This window comes from Lynx canadensis, chromosome X (assembly GCF_007474595.2).
Source record: "Lynx canadensis isolate LIC74 chromosome X, mLynCan4.pri.v2, whole genome shotgun sequence".
NCBI lineage: Eukaryota > Metazoa > Chordata > Mammalia > Carnivora > Felidae > Lynx > Lynx canadensis.
In genome coordinates this window covers 629,427-643,034 of record NC_044321.2, presented here as the reverse complement: position 1 = coordinate 643,034, position 13,608 = coordinate 629,427, and the positions used below count along the sequence as shown (strand labels likewise).

Sequence of the window (13,608 nt, the reverse complement as noted above, 5' to 3'; positions counted from 1 at the left end):
TGGGCTCCCGCCCGGGGTCCCCGAGCCTCAGCAGAGGTGGGGGCCAGCGTGCAGCTGTCCTTCCCGTGCTTGGCACAGGGTGTGGGGAACAACCCGCTCCTCCCAGAGCCCAGGGCAAGAGCACAGGTGACGCGTGTCCCAGGTACCTGAGCTCAGTGCTGAGGTCGCCCTGTGTCCCTGGGGGCCTTCGGGGGCTGGCGAGAGGCTGGCCTCGCCCTCCCATCACATGGGCCCCATGGCACGACCCCAACCCCTGTCGGTCGGATTCCCCCGAGATGAGGGGATTCCCTGCTGAACTTTCCCAGCTGAAAATACAGCCGCCCAACGCTCGCCCCCTGACCCCGAAGGGGAGGGTGCTCCCGGCTCGAACACGCCAGCCGGCTGCCTGGGGACGACCTTGCCCCCGTCCCCGAGGCTGGCGCCCGGTCTGTGCAGAAACTGGACCGCGGACGCATTCTCCCGGAGACGCCTCGGGATGCTGCTTCCGGGGAAGTGGGCGTTCCCTCTGGGCCAGCACGCGGGGTCGCGGACGCCCACAGCCTTCGCGACGTGGGTCCCTCCCGGGGGTTGAATGCTGCTGCCCGAAATTTATGTCCCTTGGAGCATGTGAAGGGGACCTTACTTGGACAGGGTCTTTTAGGTGTGAATCAGTGAAGGATCTGAGATGAGCCCATCCTGGGTCGGGCGGCCCGGATTGCAATGACTAGGGTCCTTTTAAGAGACAGGAGGGGACACACAGACACAGAGGAGAAGCCGCGTGAAGACAGATGCATACACGGGCGGGACGCGGCCACGAGCCCAGGGGCGCCTGGAGCCCCAGAAGCTGGGAGAGGCAGGAAGGACCCTCCCCTGGAGCCTCTGGAGGGAGCGGGGCCCTGTCCCGCCTGGAACTGAGCAGCCCAACCTGCCTGGATCTCAGCGGTCCTGCCTCCCCTGGATCTCAGGGGCCCTGCCCTGCCTGGATCTCAATGGCCCTGCCCCTCCTGGATCTCAGTTGCCCTGCCCTGCTTGGATCTCAGTGGCTCTGCCCTGAGTGGATGTCAGTGGCCCTGCCCCTCCTGGATCTCAGTGGTCCTGTCTCTCCTGCCCCTCAGTGGTCCTACCCCCCCTGGATCTCAGCGGCCCTGCCCTGCCTGGATCTCAGCGGTCCTGCCTGGATCTCAGTGGCCCTGCCTGGATCTCAGGGGCCCTTCCCTACCTAGATCTCAATGGCTCTGCCCTGCCTGGATCTCAGTGGCCCTGCTCTGCCTGGATCTCAGGGGTCCTTCCCCTCCTGGATCTCAGGGGTCCTGCCCCTCCTGGATATCAATGCCTCTGCCCCTCCTGAATCTCAACAGCCCTGCCCCTCCTGCATCTCCGCGGCCCTGCCCTGCCTCGACCTCTGTGACCCTGTCCCCCATGGATCTCAGATGTCTGGTGTGCACAGCTGGGGGGAGGATGAACCTGTGGTTTGAGGCCCCCAGTGTGGTCGTTTGTCCCGGCCACCCCAGGATGCCCCTAAAATAACAACACTCTTCCTTATCGTCCCTCCGACGGTTATCAGTCACCCCTGCCCCACTGTGACCCGCGATGGCAGCCCCCAGTCTCAGCAAGCAGGGCCTGGCCATCCCGTGGGGCCCCAACCCACGGGGGCACGCAGGTGACCGTCCCTTCTGCAAGCTGCTGGCCATTCGGCCCAAGCCGTGTGCATACAGCGGAGACTCCCCCGTAAGAGAGCCTCCGTCCGCAGAGCGAGAACACGCGTTCCCAGCAGGGAGCTCTGCCTTGGGCTCCGAGGTCCTCCCCGCGGTCCTTGCGGGGTCCGTCCTGCAACCTCGCGGCCGTGGGTGCTTATCGGCCACGACCCCTTGACCGGGCGGCTCCTGGGCGGTGCCGGACGGGGTCTGGGGGCCGCGGTGCCAGCTGCCCGCGGAGATAATGGGCCCGCACTTCCTGTGCGCGGAGCCCAAGTTCTCTGTCTCTGGGGCGTTTGGAAACCTTTCGAAAGAGGCCCACGCTTGGCTTCCGTGCATCTTACCCGGGCCGATCAAACCAGGGACGTTTTTCAAGAAAACCCTTGCTTATCAGGCCCGCAGCTCTTGTGAAACACGGAGGTGACGCGTCTGTCGCCTCGGTCTGCGTGGGTGCGGCCGGGACCCTGCTCGCCTCGCCCTGGGCCCGGAGCCCTGGGCTGGCGCGTGTGGGCGCACGTCCGTCGTCCGGAGACCCGGGGGCCTGGCGTGGGCGACCGCGGGCCCCGCTGCTGGCGCACATCCACGGCCCCCGATGACGCCCCCGCACCCTCGCCACGCACCGCGTGTGGACGGCGGGCCGAGCGCGTCTGGAAGGACGCAGGCTCGCGTGCGCAACCCCGGTTCACCAGCACGGGGACACGCGTTCAGGCCGGCACTTTGCAAAACCCGAGAAGCCGGGAGGCTCGTTTGCCATTGGACGCTCGGCGTTTCCCCACCTGCTATATTCTTTTATTCTTACGTTTTGTCTTGTCATCTCATTTCATTCTTTGCCCTGTATGATTTTATTCCATCCTATCACGTTTCCTCTTGTTATTTTCCTTCTCTTATGTTATTTTATTTATCTAACATTTTACTAACACCACACGGGGCCAGAAGTGGTCGCTGGCGGGACGCACCATCTCCCCTCGTCCCCGTGCCCATCAGCACGTTGCCTCCAGCGTGACCACGTCCTCGGGGTCCTGGGGGCCCGGCGGGGGGTGGCCCTCCTCCCAGGCGACCTGAGAGAGAGAGAGAGAGAAGGCAAGGGTCGAGACCCCCGAACCCTCCCACGCCCCGAGGGCGGCAGGTGCAAACAGGGCGGGGGGGGGGTCTATTGCTCGGCTGCGAAAAGGACACGATGCTCAGGGACAGAAGCGGGACACACAGGACCTCGGCGCGAGACCCCAAGGGTACAAAACTCCCGAAACAGGGAAATCTGGACACACGAGGTGGACGTGAGCGCCCACAGGGTCGGGGGGGCCTGGGATCCGATGGAGGTGATGCTTAATGCGGACAAGCTCTCCTTTGGGGGTCATGAGAACGCTCTGCAACCAGACGCAGCTGGTGGGGGGCACAATGCCCCTGCCTTGGGCCTTTGGAATAGGTGACAGGGGCGGTGGGGGGGGGGGGCGTGTGACTTAGGGTTCCACAAACCTGTCGTAAATGGAAATCATGCGTCACTGTGACGCTCACCCCAGCGGACACCCAGGAAGCCCTCCCTTTTGCCCGGAGACACCACTGGAGGCCCCCCAAAGTCCCCCCTGCCTGCCCCGGGCGCCCCTGGGGACCCCGCAGGCTGCCGTGCCCCCGGCTGCCACCAGGTGACACAGCCCCCTGTGAGATCAGGCTCCGTCCAGCCTGGACGCTGGGGGCCGCCGGGGGGCCTCAGGGAGCCCTCCCCCCCCCCCATTTAAGGGACAGGGAGTGACCCTGCCCTGGAGCCTCTGGAGGGAGCACGCTGGAAACCTGAGCGCACTGCAAGCCCCGTAGCCTCGCCCCAAGTTTCTCCGTGGACCCTAAGCACGCCGGGAGGGCAGCCTGGGTCGCGGAAGCCGCGGGGTGGGGCGCCCCGACGGGGCGTTTTGGGGGTGTCCGACCGCCTCCTCAGGGGGAGCGCTTGGGCTGATGCATGAGGACGCGAAGGCGGCTGGATCTGGAAGTAGGGTCTTTGCTCCTGTGACGGGAGGTGTGGTAATGGGGGGGGGGGCGGTTGCGGGTGCCCACAAGCTCCCCCCGAGGAGGGGAACCACCAGCACCGAAGGACCAGCCCCGGATTTGTGGCAGGGAAACAGGCCACACGCCCGCCCCCGGGGACTGGGGTGGCGGATGGCCGTGCGTCTCCAACGCCCAGCATTTCGGCTTTCGTGGTGAGCGCCCACGCGCACGGCCTCGGGTGCTGGAGGGTCGTGGCCCCTCCGCTGACCCCCCGCCCACCGCCAGAGACACCCCAGCCCCCACTCCCGGGACCTCACACGGAGCTGGAGCTGGCAGCCGGGAGGGGACGCGCCCACCTCCTGGCTGCAGAGGGAGGGGTCACTCACCCCCGGGGTGGGCATGAGGGCCTTGGCGATTTCCTTCTTCACCTGCGGGATGGGAGGGAACAGCTTGCGCCTCACGGAGAACCTGGCGGGGAGACGCACACCGTGAAGGGCCCCACGGCCTCTGCGCGTCTCTTCCTGGAGAAACGCAGCGCCCACGGACACCCGCCAGGCCTGGTGCGCACCTGCCGGACCAGCGAAGACGCGCGCAGGACTCCTCAGATCCTCTCCAAGTGCCCCCCCACCCCACCCCACGTCTTTTAAAGCACCACAAGGTATATAAGGACCCCCGGACTCTCCAGGTCCCCAAGACGCCCCAGGACTTTGATTTTGGTCCTTGAGTATCAGAGGGTCCTGGGGAGCACGCGGGGAGGCAGAAAGACCCGCCCCCATCGATCCGCCCATAGCCCCGGGGTCTCCTGGAGACTCCCCTGCTCCTGGGCTTGTCCAGAGCTGCGCACGCGTCGTTACCCGCCTACTGCACCCCCCCCCCCGGAGGCTCACGGCCCCTGTCCGCCGCGAGAGGACCGTCCTAATTGAGGCCCCAGGAAGGGTTCCCTCACCGCGGACCCTGTGAGCAAGTCCCCAGTCGTGGACACGGGGACGGGGCGTCCCGAATGGTGCTTTGTCCCCTTGGCGTCCTCGGAGCGCAGCGTCTGGACCCGGAGGACTCTGGCTGGGACCCCCTGGAAGCGCGCAGTCCAGCGGTACGTGGGACGGGAGGGTCCTTCCGACATCCCAGTGTGGGTGGCTGTGGGGCCGCTGACAGCGGCGGAGACGGCAGGAGACCCCCGCCCCTCCCCAGCCTTAAGCAACTTCGACTCCACTCCGGTGTCTGGATTCGCGGACTCTGGATTCGCGGCCCCTGGATTCGCGGTCCCTGGCCATTCCCCAGGCTCCCCGGCCAGCGCCGCGTGGCCTTCTGCAAAGTCCGGGGTGGGGGTGGGGGGCGCTTACCGTTTGCAGAGGAACATGAGGACGAGCGAGGACAAAGCCGCTGTCGCCACCACGGGCCCCACCAGGGCGCCGCTGAAATCCTGCTCCGGGAGGCCTGGCGGGGAAGAGAAGCAGATGGTCAGCTTTGCACACACCAGGCGCTTCCGGTGGGGGGGGGGCACTGCCAGCCTGCAGAGCGCATGGACATCCAGCTGGTGCCTACTTTGGGCTCACGCCCCCAGAACAGTCCTGTGGGACCCCTGGAGGGGGCCATTTATGCAGACCCTGGCCTCGTGGGGTTCCCCATGTCCCTCTGGGCAGGTTGGTTCGCTCAGGTGGCTGAGTCTAGGGGGACGGCCTCCTAGGGGGCCCCTAGGGACGCGGGAGAGGGTGCCGCGGGGTGTCCGGACCCCCAAAGAGGTCCACGTGGTGCCCCGGAGACCCGTGAACGGGACCTGATGGGAAGAGGGTCACAGGTGAGAGGGCAGTGACGGCTCGAGATGCGCTCAGGGGGGCCTGGGTCCCACGGCAGCGGTGCCGAGACGAGACGGCAGAGGACGCCAAGCCGGGGCCCCAAGGAAGGGTCCCTGCGCGGCGCGGGGGGCCTCGGCCACTCACCGAACCGCTGCGTGGGGCTCCATTCGCTCCACAGGCGGTTGTACATGTAACGCACCCTCACCCGGAAGGCGCTCTTGGCTCTGGTGGCGGAACTGGGCATCAGGTACACGTTGGGGTCCTGTCCCCTCTGGAAAACCTTGGAGACGGGAGGGGACTGTGCGTGAGGGGCGTTGCTGAAGGGGCGTCGGGGAGCAGGCCGGGGGGGGGGGGGGGGGGTCCCCTGGGCTCTGAGCTCCGGGGTCCGTGCAGGGACCAGGCCGCACACCCCGCGCGGGGACACCCGTGCGTCCGGGCGCAACTCCGCACGTCCGTCTGGTCAGTCTCGCTCAGCCAAAGCCGGGGAGGTAAGGCCCCGCCTCCCCCGCCGGCGAGGTTGACCCCGCTTCACGTCTGGCGCCCACAGCTCTCTGAGCTGCACCCACACCTCGGGCAGAGACCTCGCGCCCTGGGGACGCGGCCCGCGGTGATTCCGCACAGACCCCGCGGAGCCCCGTCGGCCCGTTCGCTTTCTGGCGGCACAGCCGGGCTCTGAATCGGAGCCGCTGGCCGGGAGGCGTCCGCTGTCCCCACCTGCCTTTCCCTGGCGCCACGGGGACCGAGCGTGCACAACCCTGAGCCCCAGGGCACCATCTGGACGGTCCTCTGCGCGGGGAACGCACTTGATCTCCCGTGCACGCGGCTGAAACACCCCGCTGTTCCTTCTGAGCTCTGAAGGAGCCCTGCTACCGGCCCCCCACCCGCAGGGCCCTGGGGCAGGAACGGGGGGCAGGGCAGACGAGGACCCAGGAGCTGCCGGGCCTGCTTCTGCAGACGGACGCTGAGGGGGGCAGCAGGGATGCCCCCACCCCCAAGGAGAGCCCCCCAGGCAGCGGGAGCCACACACACCGCCTGGCCAATGCCTGTGGTGCCCCGGATCTCAGCTGGCGTCTGAGCGGCGAGGGGTCCCAGACCGGACACCTGGCCCCCGAGGCTGGCCCCCAGGGGCGCCTTGAGACTGCACGTGGCCCTCAGCCTGGTCCTGGGCACTGCAAGTGTGGTCCGTGGGGCAGCATCTGGCCAGCGGGGTGGGTGTCACCCGGGAGCAGGTGAGGCCCACGGGAACCCAGGTGATGGATGGGAGAGCATCTGCGGGATGGGGGTCGCTGCTGCCCTTGAGAGGGTGGGGGGCGCTCATGTCTGTTCCAGCGTCTGACGGCAACACTGACCAATGACCACACGCCCCGTGGCTTCAGACCACAGACGGCATCCTTCCCCAGCTCTGGAGACCAGGAGTCTAACATCCAGCAGGGGCAGAGCCGCTGATTTCCAGGCAGGGCAGGACCCCTGAGATCCAGGCAGGGCAGGGCCACTGAGATCCAGGCAGGGCAGGGCTGATGCGATCCAGGCAGGGCAGGGTCCCTGAGATCCAGGAGGGATAGGACCACTGAGATCCAGGAGGGTCAGGGCCACTGAGATCCAGGCAGGGCAGGGTCCCTGAGATCCAGGAGGGGCAGGACCACTGACATCCAGGAGGGGCAGGGCCGCTGAGACCCAGGTAGGGCAGGGCCACTGAGATCTAGGAGGGGCAGGGCCGCTGAGATCCAGGAGGGATAGGACCACTGAGATCCAGGAGGGTCAGGGCCACTGAGATCCAGGCAGGGCCGGGCTGATGCGATCCAGGCAGGGCAGGGTCCCTGAGATCCAGGAGGGATAGGACCACTGAGATCCAGGAGGGTCAGGGCCACTGAGATCCAGGCAGGGCAGGGTCCCTGAGATCCAGGAGGGGCAGGACCACTGAGATCCAGGAGGGGCAGGACCACTGAGATCCAGGAGGGGCAGGGCCACTGAGATCCAGGAGGGGCAGGACCACTGAGATCCAGGAGGGGCAGGGCCACTGAGATCCAGGCAGGGCAAGGTCTCTGAGATCCAGGAGGGGCAGGACCACTGACATCCAGGAGGGGCAGGGCCCCTTAAATCCAGGCAGGGCTGTGCTCCCTCCAGAGGCTTCCAGCTTCTGGGGCTCCAGGCGTCCCTGGGCTCGTGGCCGCGTCCCTCCCGTCTCCGCCTCCGCCTTCACGCGGCTTCTCCTCTGTGACCGTGTCTCCTCTTTGTGTCGTAAGGACAGTGTCATTGCATTTCGGGCCCCCCTGATCCAGGATGGTCTCATCTCAGATCCATCAGTTACTCACATCTGCAAAGACCCTGTTTCCAAATATGACCCCAGTGCAGGGTTCTGGGGGGACACAAGCTTTTCCGGCCGCTGTTACACTCACTACAACGTGTGAACTGCATCGGCCCAAAGGAGATCGTCTGGAAGGACGTTTCGCCGTCCGCGGGCGACCTGAGCTGAGTCAGGGGCAGCGGAGAAATACAGCGTCCCCACGCGAGAGTGAAACCCTGAGGGCCGCTAAGGGGCTGGTTGGGACCCCACGGCCCAGGTGGTCAGTGAACGTGGAACCGGGTCTCCCCCCCCCCCCCCCCCCCCGCTTTCCGGGCCCGCGCACGTAAGTCACAGAGAAGGGACGAGATACTTACACGCTTTGTTTCTGCGGAGCTCGCCTGTAAGAAAGGAAAAATGGTCAGTGTCTGCGTTTTCTGCACCGTGTGCAAGTGTGGGAACCTGCCTGGACCTCCTGGACCGGGATGAGGCAGCCTTGTCAGAGCCTCCTTACCTGCCCAAGAGAAAAGACCGGGAATGAGGGGCCATACGACCCCACTGTGGGGACACCTCAGTTCCGGCAAGGACAGCGAACGTATCAGAAATTCCTTCTCCAGGGAAGCGAGGTGGGACGCTCAACCAACGGAGCCACCCGGACGCCCCTGCCTTTTGTTTAATTCGCAGCCCCCAGGGACAGCACTTAAGAGGGTAGAGAAACTTCAACACCGAGTTCCGTCGCTGTGACTCTACCGCTGGCTGGTGAATTTGTCCTGGGGACGGTGTGAGGGACGAGAAGGCGGCTCCGACGGTCGCATCTTGTCCGAACGTTCAGATGTGCGGCGTGGACTAACCACGTCAGAGGCCCGCGGCCCACTCTGGGTGAGGTCCCCCGTCTACAGTCACCTGGGTTATCACCTGCCTGGGGTTACCCGTGAGGAACCAGTGTGAGGTCACCCGTGTGAGGTCACGCACAGGAGCCCTGGGACCAGGATGCCAGCAGGCAGGGCGGAAGCTGCAGACTCTTGGCGGCCACGTCCAGGGTACGAACCCGAATCCAAGACCCAAACCTGGCGTCTTGCGAGGATTTTCAGGACAGAAGGGACACCGCCTAACTTCCGTTTGGAAAGGTGCCGACAGGTGAGGGGTCCACACCCGGCTGGGCCTGGGGACCCCTCCCCGCCTTTGAGGAGAGCGCCAGACCGTGCCGCAAAGGGCGCTGCGGGCTGTGGGACGGGGCCAGCGGCTGGCGCCGGCCTCGGGAACGTGGACACGTGGACACCCGGGGACAGATCGTGGACGGCAGAGCACGCCTTGTGGCGGGACCCGTGGGCAGGAGAGGCGCTCTTGTGGTGTGTGGGGGCCGTGCCCAGATATTCCCAACATTCGTTCATTCATTCAGTGTGGAGACGGAGAAGGACCTGACACTTGGGGAAAGAGGCAGAGCCTGTGGGCACGGGCAGCGGTCTGTGCAAAGGTCCTGTGATCTGGGGTGCTCAGGACCAAATCCTATGTTGTGCATGGAGATTACTTGAAAAAAAATTTTTATGAACAAATTTCTTAAGTATATCTGTTTTGAGAGAGAGACAGAGAAAGAGAGACAGCAGGGGAGGGGCAGAGACAGACGGAGAGAGAGCCCCCAGCAGGCTCCGTGCTGTCAGTGCAGAGCCTGATGCAGGGCTCGGACTCACAAACTATGAGATCCTGACCTGAGCCGAACGCAAGAGCCGAGGCTTAACCCGCTGAGCCACCCAGGTGCCTCCATAGAGGTTCCTTTCTAAGACCAAAAATGAACCCGCGCGCTTCACGCCCCAGGGGCAAACGGGACAGCACGCGCTGTGTGGGTCGTTCACGGACGCGTGGGTTCTTACCGGCGTTTGGATGTCCAGCTCGTAATACAGCATGTGACTCGAAAGGTCGAATCGGATCTCGGGATGTTCCCACCGGATGATGTGGTGCGACCGGTTGTAGGTGATGGTGATGTTCCTGGGTGGATCGTACTTCTCTACGGCAGCGAAACACGACAAAGTGTTTCGTGTTTAGCCCATTCGTTGTCTTTTGTTTTAAGTTTATTTATTTTGAGACAGAGGCAGACAGCAAGTGTGGGGGGGTGGGGGTGCAGAGACAGAAGGAGACAGAATCCCAAGCAGGCTCTGCACTGTCAGCACAGAGCCTGACCCGGGGTTCGAACCCACGAACCGTGAGATCATGACCTGAGCCAAAACCAAGAGGCGGACACTTAACTCACTGAGCCACCCAGGCGCCCTCGACCATTTCTTTTCTATGAAGGCCCCCCCTCCAGGAATGTAAGAATTAAAATTAAATTTGTATGCTTTTCTCCTGCTCATAGACTGCTTGTTAGTTTAATTTGCATTCCTCGGGCACTGAACCTAAGAGTGTAGAGGAAAAGTTTTTTTTTCTTGTTTTGTATTCCCACGCACAAGAAGGCTGTGATGCGCCTCTTGGAAGAAATACACGTATTAGAGAAGCATCCCCTCACCCCCGGGGGCAGCCCGACACCGGTCACCTTGGACGGCGAGCGGGACGCAGGGCGAGGAAGGCCGCGACTTACCGATTTGAACGGCCTTAAATGGAGTGAAATCCAAAAACGGGATCGCCGTTTCCCTGCTGGTTCCGTTCACCAAGAAGAAGTAATTATCCGTCCTCTGGGGTTCGCCCAGTTGGTCGAAATGGCAGCCCACGCGGGTCCCCGTGGGGCCGAGGATGTAATGGACGCATTCCGCGTCGGCCTCATGCCTGTCACGTGCAAGGGGGGTGAGGGCAGGCCCGCCTGTGAGTTCTCGTGGGCAGCCGTTGCCAGCCACACCCCCCCTGCAACCCAGAGAACCCGCTGATGACAGGTGACAGTCCCGTCCCCCAAATGAGCGTAAAACCAGAACGCGATGTGCATCCCAGGCGACCGGCCGGCACGCGGCAGGCACGGGCAGGGGCCCACCCTTTGCAGAGCAGGGGGGTTACAACCCCTTCCGTGAAGCATTCAGTGTCCAAATGGGGGACGTCCTCGTCCCTAGGACGGGAAGGGGGGCTGCATGCTGGGGCCAGGACGCGGCAAAGTTGCCCGGTTCTCCCCCCCTCAGGGGCCTGGCCGATGGGCGCGTTCCTGGGTGACTTTGGGACCTTTCGGGGAGACGCCCCCCTGCACCCTGGGGCCCTGAACCAAAGGCTGAGCACTTGACGTGAGGACCCCCACGCGGGTCCCGGGCGCAGCGAGGGCTCCCGGTCACCTGGACGCCCAGAACAGTCGATACTTGACGTCGGCCGGGGCGGCCGGGCCGGGCGCCCAGCTGCAGTTCATGAAGCGCACGTTGTAAATGAGGCAGGAGAAGTTCACGGCTCCGGAACCTTCCCTGCCTGGAGAGACACGGCCCGAAATCTGTCGGTGCCCCGCGGGCGGGCCCGGAACCACGCGTCCGCAGCTGACGGGGACCTCACCTGGGTTGGCGAAAGTCAGGACTTGGAGGAACACGTCCCCGTCGCAAGTGACGTTCACGGTCAGGTTGGCCCCCCTGTGCAGCACGGAGTTGGGGAAGGTGCAGACGTAGGTGCGGTCCTCCGTCACCTGCAAAGGCCGCATTGCCTTGTCTGCAGGCGCCCCTGCCCCGGGGCTCCCGGCGGGAAGGGCCCAGGGCACCTGAACGCCGAGAGCACTCCAGACACCCCACCAGCGCCCGGATGACATCGAATCTACAGCACAGGTGTCACGGGAACGACACCCAGCCTGCATTTCTTTCCCCAAAGAATTACCGTCAGCAGGGACAGAGCACACCCTGACCCACGACCTCCGGGAACCCCCGCCCTCGCCTATAAGAACCAGCTCAGAGGTCCCGCGGAGTCAGGCGCATGGGGACACCGCCCTGTCTGCCATAATCCAAAGAGCTCACATCTGGTCCGTAACGGCCAGGACCTGATTAACGCCAACGACGTCCCTACTTCTGTGCATACTTTCCTTCAAACACGTATCTTCCCCCAGTGTGCTGCCCTCGGCCACCTCAAACCTCTTTTCCCGTCTCTTGTCACATCTGCACGATTTACTGCTGTGTGTGAAGAAAATAGTGTACAAACTCCCAAGTCTAACTGCTGCATTGGGTCCGTTTTCTTCTTTCTGTGAAGCCCCCCCCCCCCACCTCATGACACCGAGAATTTTAACACCATGTGAAACCTGCCTCGCTTAATCTGTCTTTTGTCAGTCTAATTTGCACAGCCCCGTGGACATCACTTAAGAGTGTAGAGGAAAAGTGTTTCTGCACATCGGCACCAATAGAAAGTGTTCCCACTTCTCAGCCTGACTTTGAGGCTCTGCAAAGGTAAGAGAGGGTGGCCGACACCCTGGCTAGAGCCTAGACGGCTGTGGCACGGGGGCCGTGGCGGGGGGCGGGGAGGGGGACAAGGTGTGCGAATACGCCTGAGGATCCAGCCAGGGCCTGCGCTCCGAAATCTGGCCTCCAGCATACGTTCTGGAAGGGGATTCTGCAAGCATGCGGGTGACGGTCACTGATGCCTACACTCCGTCCCTGTCACTTCCCAGGCCTGGTGTCGGCGGGGGGGGGGGACTCCCCTCATTTAAGGAAAAGCAAACAGGCCCAAAATCAGGAGTCTGCGAAATGCTAAGTCTACAGACGCCCTTTTCTGGCAAAACGTTCTGTTCCAGAAACCTGACAAAAACGAGTTGCCGACCCCGTCCCCGTCCCCCAGCCCCTGGGCCACTTTCCTGGTACACGATTTGTCTACTGGGGACATTGGGTGCAACTGGGATGAGGCACAATGTAGCCTTTTGTGTCCGGCGGCTGCCGTCACCCGGCAACGTTTTTGCCAAGTTCACGCACATTGTTGCAGGTACCCCGCTGTGTTCTGCTTCATGGGCGAATGGCACTGTTCATTTCTCATCACCGTCTTTCCCCCCGGGAGCGTGGCGTTTCATCTACGCGGACCGGGGTGAAACGCGGAACTGGAAAAAGGGGCCAGGGCGGCGCGGGCCCGCGGGGAGGCCGACAGCAGCCAGCCCAAGGCGGCCTCGTGTGCCAAACACAGAGCGCACTGAGGACACGAGATTAAAAAAAGCTCGAGAGGAAAACCAGACCACGTGCGGCGAGAAAAGTCAGCACGGGCCGCATCCTGTTTGTCAAACCCCGGATTCCAGGGGTGCAGGGCGGCCCAGCGGGTGGACTCTGCCCACGTGGCTGTGATCCGGTGGAGTGTGGCCAGGAGGGAAATCATTACACGCACGCACATTTCCTCCTCAAGTTCAAAACCTAGGAAACGCGGACCACCGTTAGCTCCCGCGTGTGCCGAACCGGGCGCAGGAAGTTCTCCTCTCCCGGGGGGAGCGGCTGGAGATCCCCAGGCTGCAAAGAACCCCAATACGCCCTCCCGTCCGGCTTGCAGGAGGGGGGCTGCCAAGGAAGGAATAAAACACACCCAAGTTCAGGAATGCCCTCCGATCGCTGCCTGCTGGGCCTCACGGAAAACCCCAAATCCCAGGGAGAAATTGTGCAATTCTGCGGCCGCGTTTTCTGAGTCTGCAGAAAAGCCCCCAGCTCCCAACTAAAAACAAAACCTATTAAAAAAAAAACCCAAAAAACGGAATGAGCTGTTTCCTACTAAAGCCTTGGGAGAGGACAGAACTGGCACATGAGGTAGTTTGAGATAAAGGTGGCCCCAGGAGGCGGCTCAGCGAGGGTCTCCTTCTGGAACATTCCCTTTCAAACCAGCGGGAAGGAGGAAGCTGCCAGCTCCTTGAAAGCATTGCAACCTCTTTCTGCAAAAGAACGAGGTGTTGTTTTTTTTTTTTTCTTTTTCCTGCAGGAGAAAACCCTCAGATTTGTGCAGACCGCACGGAAGGGAAGGAACCACAACATACACACTCGCACAA

General features: G+C 63.4%; 1 protein-coding gene across 4 annotated transcripts in view; it reads right to left on the bottom strand.

The window, feature by feature from the left end:
• Positions 1-2,409: 2,409 nt before the first annotated feature.
• LOC115507873 (granulocyte-macrophage colony-stimulating factor receptor subunit alpha-like) overlaps positions 2,410-13,608 on the bottom strand; it is a 39,050-nt gene continuing 27,851 nt past the window's right edge. For 2 of the 4 annotated variants that reach the window (XM_032592258.1, XM_032592260.1), the window contains 9 exons: positions 11,172-11,298; positions 10,964-11,090; positions 10,291-10,475; positions 9,590-9,723; positions 8,099-8,122; positions 5,585-5,720; positions 4,988-5,081; positions 4,034-4,115; positions 2,411-2,731 (listed from right to left, as the gene is read on the bottom strand). In XM_032592258.1, coding sequence (XP_032448149.1) covers positions 2,654-2,731; positions 4,034-4,115; positions 4,988-5,081; positions 5,585-5,720; positions 8,099-8,122; positions 9,590-9,723; positions 10,291-10,475; positions 10,964-11,090; positions 11,172-11,298 — 987 coding nt within the window. In that variant the 3' untranslated portion in view covers positions 2,411-2,653. Of the gene's footprint in view, positions 2,732-4,033; positions 4,116-4,987; positions 5,082-5,584; positions 5,721-8,098; positions 8,123-9,589; positions 9,724-10,290; positions 10,476-10,963; positions 11,091-11,171; positions 11,299-13,608 lie in introns of those variants that run through there. The other 2 variants (XM_032592261.1, XM_032592262.1) reach the window with 2 other exon arrangements.